The 19,031-nt window shown below is 38.2% G+C and overlaps 1 protein-coding gene across 2 annotated transcripts in view; it reads left to right on the top strand.

The window, feature by feature from the left end:
• The first annotated feature begins 7,053 nt into the window (after window positions 1-7,053).
• The window catches only part of micu1 (mitochondrial calcium uptake 1), a 35,254-nt gene continuing 23,276 nt past the window's right edge, over window positions 7,054-19,031 (top strand). For both annotated transcript variants that reach the window (XM_088351088.1, XM_088351087.1), the window contains exons 1-4: window positions 7,054-7,192; window positions 12,841-13,005; window positions 15,462-15,636; window positions 18,759-18,921. In XM_088351088.1, coding sequence (XP_088207214.1) covers window positions 12,842-13,005; window positions 15,462-15,636; window positions 18,759-18,921 — 502 coding nt within the window. In that variant the 5' untranslated portion in view covers window positions 7,054-7,192; window position 12,841. The remainder of the gene's footprint in view (window positions 7,193-12,840; window positions 13,006-15,461; window positions 15,637-18,758; window positions 18,922-19,031) is intronic.

Here is a 19,031-nt window from a genome sequence, read left to right as displayed (position 1 = left end):
ATTGTGAATTTCTTATGATTATGTTCCAGGATTTGATCACTACATGTTGCTGTATAATTGTTGAAAAGCACAATACAGAATACATACTACAGACACTCAAAGGGACCAAAACATTCCAATTTACTTCTCATTTTTTGCCCAGCCTTTTTAAAGCTTTTGGGTAACCATAGAAGCAACATGGTTGACAATAATGTGACTTACCCTTAGGTCTGGCTCATGTTAAGAAAAATAAATTATAATTTCTTTACTTTAATTCTATAAATAGCTTGTTTATATGATAGCTCGTGAATTTTTCATTGTTATTTAGAATGGTGTTTTATATACCACCTTGAAGGGCTAAATAACATACCATGTCCTTTTCAGGCCACATAACAAGTTGATCTATTACAATACGAAAATTATCACACAATTTGATACCGGAAATATGGCAGTAGATGCCAGGATCTGGCAAGCCACCATCCCCGATAGGGCGCCAACTGGGGGTGGGAGGTGGAACTGCACATTCCAGCTTCCTTTCTCTTCATACTTGTGAATTTCCCTACGGGATGAATAAAGTATCTATCTATCTATCTATCTATCTATCTATCTATCTATCTATCTATCTATCTATCTATCTATCTATCTATCTATCTATCTATCTATCTATCTATCTATCTATCTATCTATCTATCTATCTATCTATCTATCTATCTATCTATCTATCTATCTATCTACTTTCTGTCACGACCAGAACGGAAGTAGGACCCAAATGTGCACGTTAATCACAAGTTTATTGAGATATAGAGGAAAGGCAGCGCCCGAGATCCGGTGCTTGCTGGACGCGGGAAGCAAGCCGCTCATAGAATCGGAACGTGTTCCGAATGCGGAAGTGGAGATCAGAACATGATCGGGGTCAAAAAAACGGGGCGTTAGCCAGGATGGGAGATCAAAATGTGGTCGGGGTCAAAAAACGGGTCGTAGCAGGAGACAAACGGGGAAATCACGAACGGACGGGTGGAAAACGGGTCAAAAACGGGACCGACGGGAGTCAGAGTCAAAAAATGCTTGCCTTGTGAAAACAGAGGTTCGCTGACGGACTGACAACAGGCGAGTGAAAGGACTGAACTTAAGTAGGACAGGGAACCAATCCAAACGAGCGGGCACAGGTGAATGTAATCAGACATCATGACACTTTCTTTCATTATCCCTAGCTTTTGACTGCTATGATAGCATAACCCATAGTCATAGTAATCACAGCTTTGTTTCTTGTTTGATCGTTTTTGTTTTTTTTGTGACTTTATACCTGGGTTTTGTGATTAAACATATTTTTTCCTTGTCTTTCTACATATGTGTCCATCTATCAGTAGAATTTTTGTCTAACTGTATGAATAAGTTACTCATAACCACAAAAGCCCAAGCTCTGGCATCTTTTTTCATGGATTATTATATCAAAAGTGCATCAAATCTTATTATCTGTATAGATCACAAACCTGCAATAGAAAGAAGCCTGGCTCCATTTTCACTGCTGTAATGTATGTTTTATCGATAAATCCCAATAAACCGCAAGAAGGAAGTAGGACAAAATGTGATGATCCAGTTCCGCACAATAAATGGAGGATTTCTGTTCCTGGATTTTTTTTTTCAAAGAAATTGAAGCTTGCTGTAAGATGGATAAAATGAAACAGAATGTGATAACCTTCATGTCATTTCGTGTGTTGAACTGACCTGTTTAAAAGTTTATAGTTAATCTAGGAATCTGAATTCCTCGGCTCCCCTCATTTTTTGTTCTTTTGTTCTTTTTATGAACTTGTTACCACCCTCAAAAGGGTGTCAGTTAACAGTGACCTAAAAGGGAACACGGGATTATTGAATAATTTATTCAATTTAGGTTTTGACCTCACAAAAACACTCCTTTTCGTGCAATGTCAACCAAAAGGAAAATCTTCACTAAGAAAAACATGTGAAAAAGACATCCATTAAACTGTCTTTAGCTTACCAGCTCAGTAGCCTAGATGGTAAGGCGCCTGCTTTGAGACTGGGAGGTCGGTGGTTCGCGCCCCGGCCGAGTCATTCCTAAGACTTAAAAAGTGGTCGGCGGCGCCCTCTGTTGGCTGCGGCTGCATCGGCTCGCTACAACGGGTCAGGTGCAATCGACATTTCGTTCTGTGTACATTGTTACACAGAATGACAATACAAGGAAATTATTATTATTATTATTTTTGTTTTGCGAGTGGACTCCAATCCAGGGAGCTTTGATCACATTTGATAACAAAGAACAAAGTAATAGACAAACAAAATGAATCAATTAGGCATAAAACAACAAAAAAAGCTCCAAAACCGAAACGTGTAGCAAAAACAAACCTGACATAGCAATGATGATCAATATAAAGACCAGGGATAATGAAAAACTGGGATATGGAGACTGGACGCAGCTGTGCGCAGTTCCGCCATCTACCCCTGGGTTGGGGCTCTCTGGCTGAAGGCAACGTGTCGGATCCTAACATTTTAAATACCAGTAGGTTGATTTAATTCTTAGAAATAACCTGATTATTTAAAAATGTCTTCTAAATTTAGAAAACAGTCAGAAATAAAAAGCTTTAACCTTAACCAAATTGAATTTTGCCTGAAGGCTCGCTATAATTTGCAAATGTGCCTGGCCGACCATTTAGAATTTTTGGAAGGGTGGGGGATTGGTTCTGTTTTAGTAATAATCTGTTAGACTGTGATAGATGGTCCATTTCCTTCTTGTATAATTAAGAAGGTTATGGTTAATAGAGCTTGAGGTTTCTGTTGGATGGATTAATGGTGCAAATTTGTTCTTTTAATGATGAAAGAGGTTATAGGCTGTAATTTACTCAGCTACTTTTAGTCAAACTTACTGAGAACTTAGAGATAAATCCATCTATCTATCTATCTATCTATCTATCTATCTATCTATCTATCTATCTATCTATCTATCTATCTATCTATCTATCTATCTATCTATCTATCTATCTATCTATCTATCTATCTATCTATCTATCTATCTATCTATCTATCTATCTATCTATCTATCTATCTATCTATCTATCTATCTATCTATCTATCTATCTATCTATCTACCCTGGTCATATCCCTTGAGAGGATTGACCAACAGCAAGACAAACACATTCATAAAAACAGAGAAAAGAAAAAAGGGAAAAAATAGCAAAAAACACAACAAATTTGACCATAGCCAAATACCCAAATCAGTTAAGCACCTCGGCACCCAAGTTGGTTATGCTTTCGTCCCTCCAGATGAAACGGGACACAAGAAAGTCACCAGGTCACTCAGGTTAGGGTGACACAACACACTCTTCTGTTCAACAGCAGGGCCCGACAGCTTTCTCTGGTTTACCCCTGTTGTATCATACAGGTGCCCTGCCCATCCCTTAGAACACGTCTATACATCCCACTATATTTTCACAACACCTCTCACCAACAAGAGCTCTAGCTTCCACTACATTTAGACCTCTTTCCTGCAGTGCACTCATAACACAATCCATCCAAGTCAATCGCGGCCTTCCTCTTGGTCTCCTGCCATTTACTTCTGCTCTGTAGAAGTAAACATTTTCTCCTTATACATTCTCTCCATGTGTCCAAACCAACCGGGTACTGTCTCCTCAACAAGATTGCTCAGTTTTGCTGCTACTCCAGTTCTTTCTCTAACAATTTTAATTTCTCAATCTATCCAATCTTGTCACTTCTAACATTTTGAATCAGTCTATATATGTGACAATAAAAATTGTTGTGCTGTACTTCAAATGTTACTATTGTAACATTGAAAAATTTAGTGCCCCTATTCAGTCATGATTGTATACTTTCTTTATTCGTAATCTCTTAACACATTTAGTCTTAGTTATGTAATTTCAGTTGTGTTTTATGTTGTAGCCAGAAGTGACCTTGGGCGCCATTGTTAGGTCTACGAACATATTTCTTTAAATCTATCACATCAAGCAAACTCCAACTCTTATCTGTCAACAAAATACAATTGATCCCCTCAGGCAAAGGTTGAGCGCCTTGAGCTAGACTCCCCCGAGGATGACAAGACTATCTTAAATAGGACAGTGCTCTATTTAACTGTGGGATCCCTTTATGTGCTTAATGTTTACTGGACTGTCTCAGAAAATTAGAATATTGTGATAAAGTTCTTTATTTTCTGTAATGCAATTAAAAAAACAAAAATGTCATACATTCTGGATTCATTACACATCAACTGAACTATTTCAAGCATTTTATTATTTGAATATTGCTGATTTTGGCTTACAGCTGAAAAAAACTCAAAAATCCTATCTCAAAATATTAGAATACTTCCTCAGACCAAGTAAAAAAAAATAATTTTATAACAGCAAAACTAAATCAAACATTTGAAAATGTCCATTGATGCACTCAGTACTTGGTTGGGAATCCTTTTGCACGGATTACTGCATCAATCCGGCGGGGCATGGAGGCAATCAGCCTGTGGCATTGCTGAGAAGTTATTGATGCCCAGGATGCTTCGATAGCGGCCTTCAGCTCATTTGCATTTGTAGGTCCGGTGTCTTTCATCTTCTTCTTAACTATACCCCACAAATTCTCGATGGGGTTCAGGTCAGGGGAATTAGCAGGCCAATCAAGGACAGTGATGCCATGGTCAGTGCACCAGTTACTGGTGGTTTTGGCACTGTGAGCAGGTGCTAGATCATGCTGGAAAATGAAATACTCATCTCCATAGAGCTTTTCAGCAGATGGAAGCATGTAGTGCTCTAAAATCTCTTGGTGCACAGTTGCATTTACTCTGGACTTGATGAAACACAGTGGACCAACACCAGCAGCTGACATGGCTCCCCAAACCATTGCTGACTGTGGGAACTTCACACTGGATTTCAAGCAACTTGGATTTTGCTCTTCTCCAGCCTTTCTCCAGACTCTGGCGCCTTGACTTCCAAATGAAATGCAAAACTTGCTTTCGTCTGAAAAGAAGACTTTGGACCACTCTGCAACTGTCCAGTGCTTCTTCTCCATAGCCCAAGTCAGACGCTTCTTCCGTTGTCTTGAGTTCAGAAGTGGCTTGACCATGGGAATATGGCTATTGTAGCCCATTTCCCGGACACGTCTGTGAACTGTGGCTTTTGATACCTGGACTCCAGCTTCAGCCCACTGTCTTTGAAGCTCCCTCAAATTCTGGAAGCGGCTCTTCTTCACAATTTTGTTAAGGCTGCGGTCATCTCTCTTGGTTGTGCAGCGTTTCCGGCCACATTTTTCCCTTCCAACAGACTTTTTGTGGATATGCTTTGAAACTGCACTCTGTGAACAGCCTGCTCTTTGAGAAATTTCTTTTTGTGTCTTACCCTCCTGATGGAGGGTATCAATGATGGTCCTCTGGACAGCAGTCAGATCAGCAGTGATTTAGTTTACTGAACCAAGCTGAGTGTTTTTAAGGCTCAGGAAACCCTCGCAAGGTGTTTCGAGTTAATTAGATGATTCAGGTGATTAGTTGAATAGCCCACTTGTATACTTTTTCATGATATTCTAATATTTTGAGATAGGATTTTTGAGTTTTCTTAAGCTGTAAGCCAAATTCAGCAATATTAAAATAATAAAAGGCTTGAAATAGTTCAGTTGATGTGTAATGAATCCAGAATGTATGACATTTTTGTTTTTTTAATTGCATTACAGAAAATAAAGAACTTTATCACAATATTCTAATTTTCTGAGACAGTCCAGTAGCTTTGTAACAAATGCATAATACATTTATGATGAGTTTATGGACTTTTTGTATAAAAACTTAAAGCGAAAGGATATTCCGATGTCTCGGTGCGTTCTTTTCCGGGACCAGACAGTGTCGTGATTATTAACTCGAGTCACCTGGAGCAATCACGTGGACGCCCTCTGATTGGCTAATTTTCCCTTCTTAAGCACGCTACGCCTAGACATCTTCGTCTGAGGATTACGTTTGTACCCTGTATGACTCTCCTGGTTACCTGTTCCATCTTGATCTGTTTTCCTGATTCTGCCTGCCTCCACGCTACGATCTTCTCTCCAGTCCCGGTAAACCTGCTAGACTTCCGCACTCCATTTGGCTACGTGTTCCGAAGCTTTCTTCCCGGCTCCGCTGCTGACGTCCGACAGCCATCGCGTCTCCCGCTAGCCCTGTACGCTTCCCTAGATAAAGAATGTAACGAACGCTCTGGGGTTTCCTGTTCTGTTCCGGTCCTTCTGAAAGACAGAGTATTCTGACTTTGAAAAATAGATCTGGAGAGAAGCAACGCAGTTGAAGACATTTATTACAAAGTTTCAAAATAAAGATAAAACACAGTACCCTGGGCTGGGCTGGTCTGGAGACAGTTCTCACAGTCAAAAGGGGATCGAAAATTGTTTACCACAGTTTTTATAGGAAAGTGGTGTGGATTTGCAAAATTGGAACATGAAACTTCAACAGGCAAAAAAAACCCCTCAGATCTCATGCAAGAGGCCTTTGTTAAAACTGGGCTCCGCTATATTTTGAAGGTTGTATGATAAGATATGGGCAGAAAACCATTGCTGGGGAAGTACTGATATGAAAGGATACAGCAGGGAAATACTTAAGTCAAATATGTGGATGGACATAAGTGCATTTATAACAATTAAATCAGTACTTTTATTCTTGTAGAAATGCTGTGATGATTAAATAATAAACATAATATATCTAGAAAACTATTGTTATGGTGACAACATGCTCAGTGACCTATTTTAATAATCTAACAGAGCGATGGTAGGCCAACTTAGTTTTTTACATTGTGAATTACTACAGTCATTGTTTTGTAGTTCCTTTGAGCCCGGGATATTCTGTAGTAAAAACTTCAAACAAACCGTTCATCTCTTTATTTTGACCAATCGACCGTCTAACTTACATTAGGTATTTTAAAGTGTATTTTCTCAGACACAGAATCCTCATTTGTATCTGGACAGAGAGTGCAATTATTTATTTTGCCACTTGTGCAAAATAATGCCAACATATCATTTCAAATGTATGCAAAAAAACTAGTTTTATACAGTACTGTAGTCTCTTTTGGATGAAACCGCGCCTCCTAGCTGACGTCATCTTAGAACTCGGAAGTGTGCTTTTGCTCTGGGCTCTGCATCAATTTTTTTTAAGGCAGTCTGGTTTAAATATACGCTCTGAAACACGGAGGACGTTTTTATTCCAGCCTGAGCGTTTTTCGCTGTTATTCGCGTGAGTACCGTCTCGTCTTGCTTACTTGAGTTTTTAATTTCATCGAAAAGAGTGAAACGACTTGTTTTATTACGTGATGGTTAGCTTGCTATCGCTAGCTGTCATATTTTCGCATAATATTGTGATCCATTCGAGGCAAGGTTCCTACGATTGAAAAGAGCTTTGTATTGTTATTACTAAATGCCTACTTTATTGGGAATAACTCATCTGATTTGGTATCGCAAACACGCTGGGTTTGACGCTTAAAAAGTTGTAACATGAAATGATGCTGTGCAATTACTACGCATGATATTATATTGGCTGTGCAATATTCTTATTTTAGTCGTTTGGCAAAACTCATTCGTTCTGAATTCTTTAAATGCCATCTGAAATACGATAAGCCATTTATCATTTTATTTTGTCTTAGTTAATAGCGTAATGGTACATGATATTTTTATATTTAAGAGGGGATGTTGGAGTTATGTCTTAAAACAGCAAAATGGTAAATGGTCTGCATTTATATAGCGCTTTTCAAGTCAACGAAGACCTCCCAAAGCGCTTTACAATGTGCTTCACTCTTACCCATTCACACACACTCTCACACACCAATAGGGAGTCAGCCATGCAAGGCGCTTACCTGCTTATTATATATTCATTAAAAATGAAAAGTTTTAAGACAGTTGAGAAGTGACCAAGATTTTATTTCCGTTTTCATTTCAATTTTAGTATAAAGTTATTGATTTTAAATTAATTGCAACCTTGCATCTAAAACATCATCATTTCACTCATATCTTCTTTTTTTGCTTGTTTTTGTTTTGTTTTTCTAACTTTCTAAACATCTTGCAACAGCTGATCCTTTCCCAGGATTTTGAACCACCTCTAAATTGGCAAATCATTAAATGAAACAATTAGTTATGTGCATCCTTGCACTATTAACTTCCCACATTTGATTTGTGTCATCTTCTTGTGGATGTTTATATTATATTTATATGTCTTTGTGTCTATCATCAGTTACACAGTGGAAGAAATGTCATACAATTTGGGATTTCACAATAAAAACTGTACTTTTTAACTTGTACAAAATACTATTTGGCTCATTTGTGATGCATCAGGTGATTTTGATATTGTCAAGCATTCTGATCACATTCTTGTTTAGGGTTGTGCCAAGGATGTTTTTAGCAAAACAATACATGTAATAGTCATGCTTGTTGCTGTCATTTATCACTGACTCTTTTGTCCAAGCTAGTGAAGATAAGCGTTTTAGAAAATCAGTGAACTGAAGCAGTTTATTTTGAAAAGCACCAATATTCTCAACATCAAAGAGTGTTTTAAAGGTTTGTGAGAAAAGGTTTCACATATAGTATGCCAGAGCAATAGGATGAAGTGACCAGTTGGGGTGTAAAAAATTGTATTTGGACCGTTTTGTGGCGGTGCAGCAATCCAATGTTTTGTGTAGTAATGGACAGGGGAGTATATTGGTTGTTAAATTTGAGTTTGTAGGAGACCAAGCTGTTTTACGCCGTGGCAGCTGGTGTCCTTATTCAAAATAATTTTGCTACTATTTTTAATAGGGATGGACCAAATTTTCAGTGTTAAATATGTTTTTCCACCCAAAATGACCAAAAGTTCATTTTCAGTTTCAGCACAAAGAAAAATAAAAAATAAAAAAGGCTTCCTGATACGTTTATTCTGTTTTTAATATTGGACACATGCAAAAGGGAATGGCAATTCCTTATTTTGACTATTGTTGTGCACTATTGTTGGTTCTTTTGACGATTACATCATTATCACCATCGGCCAATCATCTTGCTGTTCTTTGATATCCACACCCGATATGGCAGTGTTCATTTTACCTCTGAAAAGTGATTGGTCCTGGGACTCGCATGCTCAAAAACTATGGGTCCCAACAGAGATCTATGGGTCCCCAAAATTTAGTGTTATCGAGGTTGAAATGGTAAATCGGCAACATATATATTATATAAATCTATATATTCATTCCGTTTTAATCATCACAGTTTATTGGTAATACATATCAGTTATCACTTCAAAATTTTTCAGTTCACAACAATATTGTGAATTATACAAAATAATATTGCTGAAATAATTATATAAATCTATATTTTCATTCAGTTGTAATCATCAGTTAATTGGTAATACAAAGCAGTTATCACTTCAGATTTTTCAGTTCCCAATATTGTACATTCAACAAAATAATATTGCTGAAATATTAATCTATATTTTCATTCAGTTTTAATCATCACAGTTAATTGGTAATACAAAGCAGTTATCACTTCAGATTTTTCAGTTCACAATATTGTACATATACAAAATACTGAAAATACTGCCATCCACTTAGCTATTTTTAGCAGTGAAAGCATGGCCAAGTCTTTCTTTTGGATGTCGTATCTGTTCATACTTGCCTCTCTCTTCCTGCAGCAACGGAATTTCCATAGCTAATTTGTGGTTTTTATTGTCGTTGTGGCGATCTAATGTGCTTTTCTGAAAGTTCGCATTGCGAAATGATTTATGCAATCCATTTTTTTCGTCACGCTGGGTACACGCATCACAGAACATGTAGCCTCCATTATCATCCTCCTCATAGCGTAACCAGGAATATAATTTAGTTCATTTTGGCAGAAAAGTCCTTTTCTTGCTAGGAGTATTTTTTTATTTTCTTTCGTCGAATCGTTCGCTTCAACACACGTGTTTTTCTTGCCTTCGCGATCTTCTGAAGAATTTATCCTTTTTTCGTGCCGGAATTATTGCCGTTGTTATCACTTTCTGCATTATGTTTCGACTTATTACTGACACTGAAAAAATTACCAATTTTGTGTTGATTTGCACCTAATACTAACTGTTTTTTCGGAAGCATACTTATCTTTCACTCAACGACAACCACCACAACAATTACGTAATCTCTAAGCAACGAGATCTTGTTTGCCGAGATCGGCGTGCAGACGAAAACTCGAACCGCGAGACCAAAACAACAATGGCGTATCTGCCTGCCGAAAAGTTTGGAGTGCGGTAAATTTTTGTTTAAAAAAAAAGTAATTGGGTAATAATGACAATTTTGTGTCAAAAAAGTTGCGTCCCGGGGACGCACGTTGATTTGACACTACGCGTCCCCAGCAAAAATGATGTGTCTAGGACGCAGGGACGCGGGCAAACGAGACCATTGATATGGCTGTCCTGCTTTGTAATAATAGAGGGTTTCTCTCCCTGTCCCCCTTCCAAGTTCAAAATCAGTTTGTATCTTGTGTCCTTTTTTTGAGTGTTTACTAAAGTTTAAACTTTACACTTCCAAAGAGGACAATGCTTCGTCTAAGGTGAGGCAAGGCACGCGAAACTGACTTTCACTTGGGAATAGAGTTTGTGCACGACCTGGCTCCTTCAGTGCAATCGCATAATTGAATAGTCATGTGTAGAAAACTTGTGTTAGGAGCTTTTGTGTCAGTGCAGCCATCCCCATATTTTTCAGTTTTATCAGTTTCTTGGTTTTGTTTAATTAAATTAGTTTCTATGAGACAAAGCATTTTAGTGCTGTGCCAGCTGGAAATGATACAATGTTGAATCAGGAGTTGACTGCAGGAATGGATGAATGAATACGCAGCTGCTTTTTTTCTGTTCTGTGGCAGAAGACGCGAGTGAGTTAAGATTGGTATATCCAAATCCAGGCAAAGAATCAACTCTAAAGTTGATGCTTAATGTAAATATACAGCTTAGGTTCTTCGGTTTCATATGTACACAAGTAATATTTAAGATTACTAACAACAATTGAAACCGTTCACCTATACTTACGTCTATTTTTATTTATGGCTTGAAAATGCAGGTCATTTTGGGCTCGTAAGTTTAATGACATAGCGTTTGAAAATATTTTAAAATATATATAAATATTTAGCATTGCTTAAAGACGAGCCACAAACCTGCTCATGCTTGCCTGGGTGAGCTTAACAAGGTGTGACGAGAGGCTTATGTGCTTTTACTGGGCTTAGACTTGCAAAGTATTTTTGCCTTTACTAGGAAAAAAACTGAAAATTTAACACGAAGCAAAGTTTGCAAAATGTTTTGCAGCCTGTAAGACAGCAGATTAAACACTTTCCTGTTCAGTTGACTCGTGTCAAATTTGGCTGCTGGAGAAAGATCTATTGAAGGAAAATATATCATTTATTTTGCCTCTAACTTTTGTCTATTATTCATGCTTGACCTGTCTGCTTATTTGTGTCGTTTTGTCAGTTCATATTCTTAGACTATGAACGGATACAGCAAAGATCTCTTTCCTAAGCATTAATAAATCAAAATCCCTAAAGGCGAACATTATTTTTCATGTGTTTTGTTTGAAATTCTTAGCTCTTAGTATCCAAATGTTGTGTTTGTATATTTTTGGGGAGCTCTATTTAGTTCACATCTTTAGTTTGACAGTAACTACCAACAGGACATCGACACTTGTCAGTTCTCGTGATGCTTCATTTGAGTACAATCCTGTGCTTTATTCATGAAACCTCCCACAGGGGATCATCAAATGCTTCATCTTCTGGCAATAATTAATTCAAGGACATTTCATTTGATAATTGTTGCTGTGAAAGTTACCACTGAACTGCAATAGGTAAACACTTTTTTCAGTTAAAGTTGCTCGAGGTTGGAATTCACTTTTAAAATTGTGCAGTGTACCCTGTTTGGGGCGGCTGTAGCTCAGGAGGTAGAGCGATCGTTTTAGGATTAAGGGATCCCAGTTCGAATCCCGGCTTGTCCGTGTTACATGCCGAAGTGTCCTTGGGTAAGATACTGAAACCCCAATACCCCCAATAAGCAGGTTAGCGCCTTACATGGCTGCACAGATCACGGCCGCTATTGGGAAATGTGAAGCACAATGTAAAGCGCTTTGGGAAGTCATTGACTTGAAAAGCGCTATATAAATGCAGATCATTTCATTTCATTTCATGTCTATATTACGGTTTGACTTTCGCATCCTTAGTGCATCGCAGATTTTTTAAATGTATTCATTAGTTCAGATTTTTGCATTCATAGCGAAATTTCACCTGAACACTCAAACCAATTAGAGATCTGCCTTCTGTTTGGTTGGCGCTGATTGAAGAAATCAGAACGATGATTAGTGACAATCGAACAACCTCTTATGCATGTAGTTTGTAAACGATCCACTCAGGGGAAAGCACAAGTGATGTCATCACGAAAGTAGACGTTTCTCCATTTAACTTTTGACATTAATTAAAATACAATTTCAGTCATCTCAAACATTTAAATTAACTAAGTACCGTGCTTGATTGCTCTTGCTCCTAAAGTAGACTTCATTGCTGCATCACGTCTGTTTGCAAGATGTGCTTGTATGTGGTTTGACACAAGCATAGACTTACACTAAATATGGATGGATACAACTGTTACATCCTCTATATATGGATTGCAGTACTTTCGCCGTGGAGGTTGAGAATGCACTACAAGTCCGAATGTGCTTTCCAGCAGAAAAGAATCCCGTATGAGTGAAAATGGATTAACCTTGAAAATCAAGATAATACTGTATTTTTTTAACTTCAATTGATACATTTCCTTCCTGAAGCACAGAATCATACAATTTCAATGAAAAGCTCCATACCCCAACAAAGCAAAGCGAAGTAAGAGTTGGTGCCAATTGATTTTCACATGCTTCTTTTCTGCAGAATGTTCCGCCTGCGGGCGCTGTCCGCCGCGATGGTTGGCGTTTCGCAACTGTCTCGGCGATACCACAGTGGGGCAGTGAGAGGATCTTCTCAAAGGAGGCTGATGTTGGCAGCTCTGGTCGGGGTAACTGGTGTGTCTGCAAGTGCTGGATTGCTCTGGAAAAGGTATTAATAAAGTAGATTAGAACTATCTTTGTTGTCGTTGATTACAACGTAGTGTACATTGTTCACAGATCAATTTAATGTGACATTCCAGAATGAACATGCAATAAAAGAAAAAAGTAATATAAAAAACGAATATTCAGATAAATGGGTATCCTTTACTAGGTAGTGTGTGTAGACTGGCCCAAGTTGTGTGTATGAAAATGCTCATACTGAATTTTGTTACCTCACATCAAGGTTATATCACAAAATAAATGGATAGATGGATAAAACATTTCAATATCATTAGGAAATGTTAGGGGACAGAATGCTGTGCCAGTTTCATTTCTTGTTATTTCCTTTGGCCTTTTAATATACAGTGACCCCTCGTTTATCTCAGATGTTACGTTGGGGACCTTTGTGTAGTAGAATTAAGTATTCAAATAAATATTCTATTATTCATTAAAACCAAATATCAAACCCTTTTTAAAGGTCAGATAATCTGTTTAACTAATGGAAATATGGTACCCTTTGCCTGTAATCATTTTTTTCATTCTTACTCTCTTAGAGACTGTTGAGCCAATCAGAATATATAACGTAATGCATGTTGTAAATCCGTGTAGCAGCGAGACTGTGAAAGATTAATTTTTTTTTTTAGCACAAGTGTCATGATCAAACTGATTTTGCTCGTATTTTTTAATACACATGCCCCGAAATTTGGGCGCCAAAATTCTTTCTGGTAAAAATGACAACAAGTGTATTTTTGGTTTTTGCCATTAGAAAAAAATAAAAACGTAAAAAATCTTCCAAAAGAACTATGGTGATGACCTTACGTCTAAGGTGAGGTAAGCCATGTGAAGCTGGCTGGTACACCGGCCAATGTTCCAAGTTTTAATCTACAAGAGATTTACTCAAAGTTTTGTTTCCCTCTGCTTGCATATTTTTGCTAGGCACCGGTCAGTCTTTGGCTAATGTTTGCATGCTAGCACTACAAATCTTATTTACTACAATTACGCTGTAGTTAATTTGTAAACTTTGTGTGTGACATTTAGTCAGTTTGTCACCAAAATGTTTATTTTCGCGCATCTCTAATTCTTCAAAGATATTTTTTTTGCTCTAATTCCACATATTTCTTGGCTGAGTCCCCCCTTCCTAAATTGCACACTCATAAGTTTATATTCTTAGGTGTATAGCACAACGCCACAGTAAATTAAACGGCAAATCATCTTCTTTTCTACCGATTAGTCCCCATGCACACGCTGTTTTTATTGCTAAGAAGGCAGTTGTTTGTTAAAGACAAAACGGTAAAAAGGGTATTGGAATGCTGACACAAGATCCCCGAAGTGTACAATAACGCGGTTGCAGGGGCCAGCATGATGGATGACACCATGAGGTGTTTCCAGGCTTTCACCCGAGCCACTGTGCTGTTTGTATCTCATTAAGCCCCATTATTATTCAGCGTACCCCAGACTGTGTCAGTTCACCGTTATTTTGTCATTTTTCAATTGTGATAGAAAAGTGATGGTGTGTGGTTTGGTTGTGGTAAACAATGTTTTAAAAGGACAATTTACCACTTCCTTTTTTGGAATTCACGTAATTCTTCATATACAGAAGACCTTTGGGGTAAGACACGAATGCCTTTTGAGGTGGGGATTGAAAAGCGAAATTGCCGTATACCGGAGGATCGAAACCTATGGCAATCTGCTAATGCATTCCAAAACCCAGATGAAAATATTAAAATAACCAAATAGTATATAGTAAGTACTAGTGATATACATGTTCATTATCAAGTAACATACAATACTTTTCAAAGTAAACCGATTTTCATACTTCCTTTTGTGAAGACTGCCATGCCCCTAGAATGTTTCAATGCTTTAATCACTTCTTTATTTTTAGTAATTCAATCGTCGATTGGTTGCGGCCCTGCAACTTAGCGAAGGTAGTGTGCCTTTTTTGAATCTTTGGACAATTTCAAGCTTTGGTTCAATGCTCATCATGTTTTTGCTTCTTGCTTTTGGTGCCACTGCAAAATACAACATGGTATATGTATATCGTAAACACACAAGATTCCGAACTGAAAGTGAGAGAAAGTCGCTAGTTCAGCCAATATCATCAGATTTTTTATGATGCCTAGACGCAAACCAAAAGCAGACCAGCATTTTATATTAATAGACGCAACTACATACGTACAAAGTTTAATTATTATCCTTTTTGGGCACGCTAGATAATTATTTTGCTACGTCGAAAAAAATGCCAAAAAGAGGGGGCAAAAAAGATCTCATTTCACACTGTAAAGTGAAAATGTTAGGTGGAGATGCCATAACCAGGGGGACTATTATACCTGTTTAGTGCAGCCCTTTGAGGCTCCTTGTGATAAAGGGCGATACAATGAACCTGACTTGACTAGTGCAACTATATTTGTAATAAGAATTCCCTACCGTTTTTCTCTTGCTTTTAATCTTTCTGTTGTTTAAAACTAGAGCATATGCGGATGCAGGGCCATCAGTCCGACAATCCCAGCCTCAAGATGGCGAAGATGTTTTGTCAAGTGACTCTGACTCCGAAAAATCGGTGGAAGCCAGTGATGACGAGACCAAGAGTGAAAGCGGAGAAGGGAAAAAAAAGAAGCAGCGCTCTGGATTCCGTGACCGCAAGGTAATCGATAAACCGTCAATCCCCCGGCAATCTGTTATTTTCCTGTTTGATTCCCTCCAAGAATGGTTTAGAAAACGCCTGGAGAAATCAATATTCAATATGCTATATCAGGATGTTTTGACTGAGGGTTTTACTAAGGTAATCAGCTTGGAATTCTGTTGGCATAAATAACAGGACTGTTAATTGGTGAGCGGGTGACAAGGCAGAAAAATAATGGGTTTTGTTTACTGCTCACAAATTGTAGGAAAAAATGATTAAAATTGTTGGACACATATTGCAAAAACATATGCGAGAATGTCGAATGATGAAACTGTCTTATAACCCCATTGTGCATAGCGAGCCCTAATGGTGTAAAAATACCTCATTATTTTTGTAAACTCCTTGACTAAAAGATGAAACAAAACCACCTGTAATCAAGCACAATTCTTTTTTTAACGATGTGTAGATATTTGCCATTTTTTACAACTGAAGCCCGAATGACGATTTTTCAAAGTTACCTTGTCTCTGTGGTGGTTTTTGCACTTAAAGACCACTTCCATTCTGCAGCTGAGCCCTGACTGTTATGGTCGCTGAGTCTCAGGATTCAACCACCTTCCACTTTTTCACCTGTCTCCTTCTCTAGCCACTTCTGTTAGCCATGTGGCTGCAGCCTGAGGCTTGCTCCTATGGTTATCTTTTACTGATCCTGCCTCGTCCTTGAATGTCACTTGCCTTCCACTGATTCTAATGCAAGTGAAAGTCACTCAGGCCCGTGATTCGGTAGTATTATTTCATTGAGGTTTTCAAATAAAACGCAAATATACACAAAAATATCTATCGTAATGATCTTACATTTGTTTTTAGCTTTGTATTACATTTTTAACACGATGACCTATCAAAGAAAAACGGTTGTCGTAAGGGCAACCCAACTTCTAGTGGTGTATTATTGTATATTGTCAAGAAAACACAAGTCCATTTGCAATTTCCCCATATCTTCCCGTCTTACGTTCTGCTTTTCTGTTTACAAATGTGCAAATGCTATATAACGGTAATGGTGTGCCAGACAACTAATTGGGTCTTCTAGACTAGAGAGCATTTCTATTTTCAACTGGTGGAGCTGAGCAAGCCATAGCCTCAAGCAACACAGAAGAGAGTCATTGCATTGCAACCAAAGCGTTTCTGTCATCTCCATCCTATATCCCCTCACTCACAGCATTTGTTCCTTCGACCCTGCTTGGATCTTCCCGATGAAACGTCCGGTAAACACTGTGAACAAACATTGGGGTTTTTGGCTCTCTCATGTCTTTATTAAATCAGAGTGTGTTACAACCTAAGAAAGTTCAATCTGAACATTGTTTTTCCCCACGGTGTGTGAATAGTCCACTCAGTCATTCAGTGTGAAAAAATAACTGCCTGTCTCCCTGAACAGCTGCTGCTTTGTGAGAGGTGCTGCAATGTTGCTCCACTTTACCGCATTTTGTAAAAATGAGGGTGTTTATTTCAACACAAATATAAACAGGCTGTTGCTTGTTGGATACATTATTATTGCTATCCGGGTGTTAGGGGTTTGTGTTGAATTTGCTATTTGGATGAGGTTCTTCTGCACATTACAGAAGATCCCGGGATAAACAATTCATTTGTTCTAAAGTGGAGATCGCAAGGTGAAATTGCCATATTGCAGGGGATTAAAACCTATGGCAGTTGTTACCTTCCGAACACCTGGGATCGCAGATAAACACATTAAAATAACAAAATTGTATACATTGACTACTTTTTATGCGTAATACTCATGCATTTTGTTAAATAATATTATATAAAAAATGACATTTATTTTATCTTTAGACTAACATGAGCGGGTCGTGTAAACTAGCAGGTGGATGCAGAGAAGGGGAAAGAGACTGCAATGGCAGACTTAAAATGAAACAGAATTTCCACTTGCCAGTATTTTCCTGTCTTTAGAAGATTTCCTTGCTTTAATCACCTCTTTATCTTTAATAAAAGTCCACTAATCGCCGATTGATTATGGCCATGCAATCTTGCAAGGGTAGCATTCTGTATGTCTTGTTCGTGTTCCTTGATAATCACAAGCTTCGTTTCCATGGTCATTGTGTTTTTGCTTCTCCCTTTAGCATGACTGCAAACCCTTGGACACAGAATGAATAAATTCAGTACCAAAAATACACTATTGAATCTGCGACTCGCAAGGTTTACCAAGCGCATGAAATTCTAAACTGAATGAAGAGAAAGGCATTGTAGGAGGTAGTTCAGTCAATACAGGGATCATAATTTTCCGCGGATCCGCGGATTTCTGCTTTTTTTGAACCCCAAAGGTCATTCCCGTAAATCGTCTAAATTCGATGAGAAAATATTTTGGGGGGGTGAGGTATGATACGTGACTGTTTCATCACCCCAAGTTAGCAGTTAGAGATCGCGAGAAAAATCGGCAAAAAGAAGCGCAGCGCATTAGATCTATAACACACAACGTGGTTTAGCTAACAAATAGATCGACTCCTACCATTGGTCGATAGGTTCGCTGATAACCAATCAGCGGAGCTTTTGTTCAGAGCATTGGCTTTCTCAAACATGGCGCTCCTTTTTTTTTTATATATATATATATATATATATATATATAATACATGGTTTCTGTTTTGTTGGATTTAATTCATTCTAGTGCAATTTTCACATAGCAAATAAGATAAATGCTGTTGGCTTCAGGGGGGCACAGCCCACCTGAGCCCCGAACCGGGCACCGCCCTGGACCTGGCCGGGGCCTGCGGCCCCTGGACCCTGGCTATTTCAGCTGAAAATGAAAATCTCCATTCTGATCCCTGTCAATAGCATATATCTTTTTCATGATACCGTGACACAAACTAATATCAGACCAGCGAGTTATATTACGTTAACCAATATCAGGCAGGCATTTTTAGAGAAGTAACACCATTTTTTTGGTACCCGAAAAAAATTGTTTTTGATGTCGTATAGTGGGGGGAACTCCTTAAAGAGGGGGCAAAAAACCCATCTCATTCCAAAGTGAAACAACATAAGACGGTGACGCCGTATCCTTTATGTCTACTTCTATCACAGAAAAAAGAATTATAAAAGTCATTACCTTATTTACAGTGGTGCTTTTATTATTTTGGCAGGTGATGGAATATGAAAACCGAATACGAGCCTACTCCACGCCAGACAAAATTTTCCGCTATTTCGCAACCTTGAAGATCATCGGTGAGCATGGAGATGCTGAGGTCTACATGACCCCCCAGGACTTTATACGCTCCATCACACCCAACGAGAAACAGCCAGAGAGTGAGTCACTTTTCAGACATCCTCAAAGCTGAGATTTTTTACACAGAAATTAGTCTTTTCATGAAATATGTCTCTTAGGTTCTCTCTGTAATTTCTCCTCTTCTGGGTTT

This window comes from Urocampus carinirostris, chromosome 13, assembly GCF_059441175.1.
Source record: "Urocampus carinirostris isolate Australia breed hairy pipefish chromosome 13, RoL_Ucar_1.0, whole genome shotgun sequence".
Taxonomy (NCBI): Eukaryota; Metazoa; Chordata; class Actinopteri; order Syngnathiformes; family Syngnathidae; genus Urocampus; species Urocampus carinirostris.
Note: the sequence above shows the minus strand (reverse complement) of the source record. Positions and strands in the feature narration are given on the sequence as shown.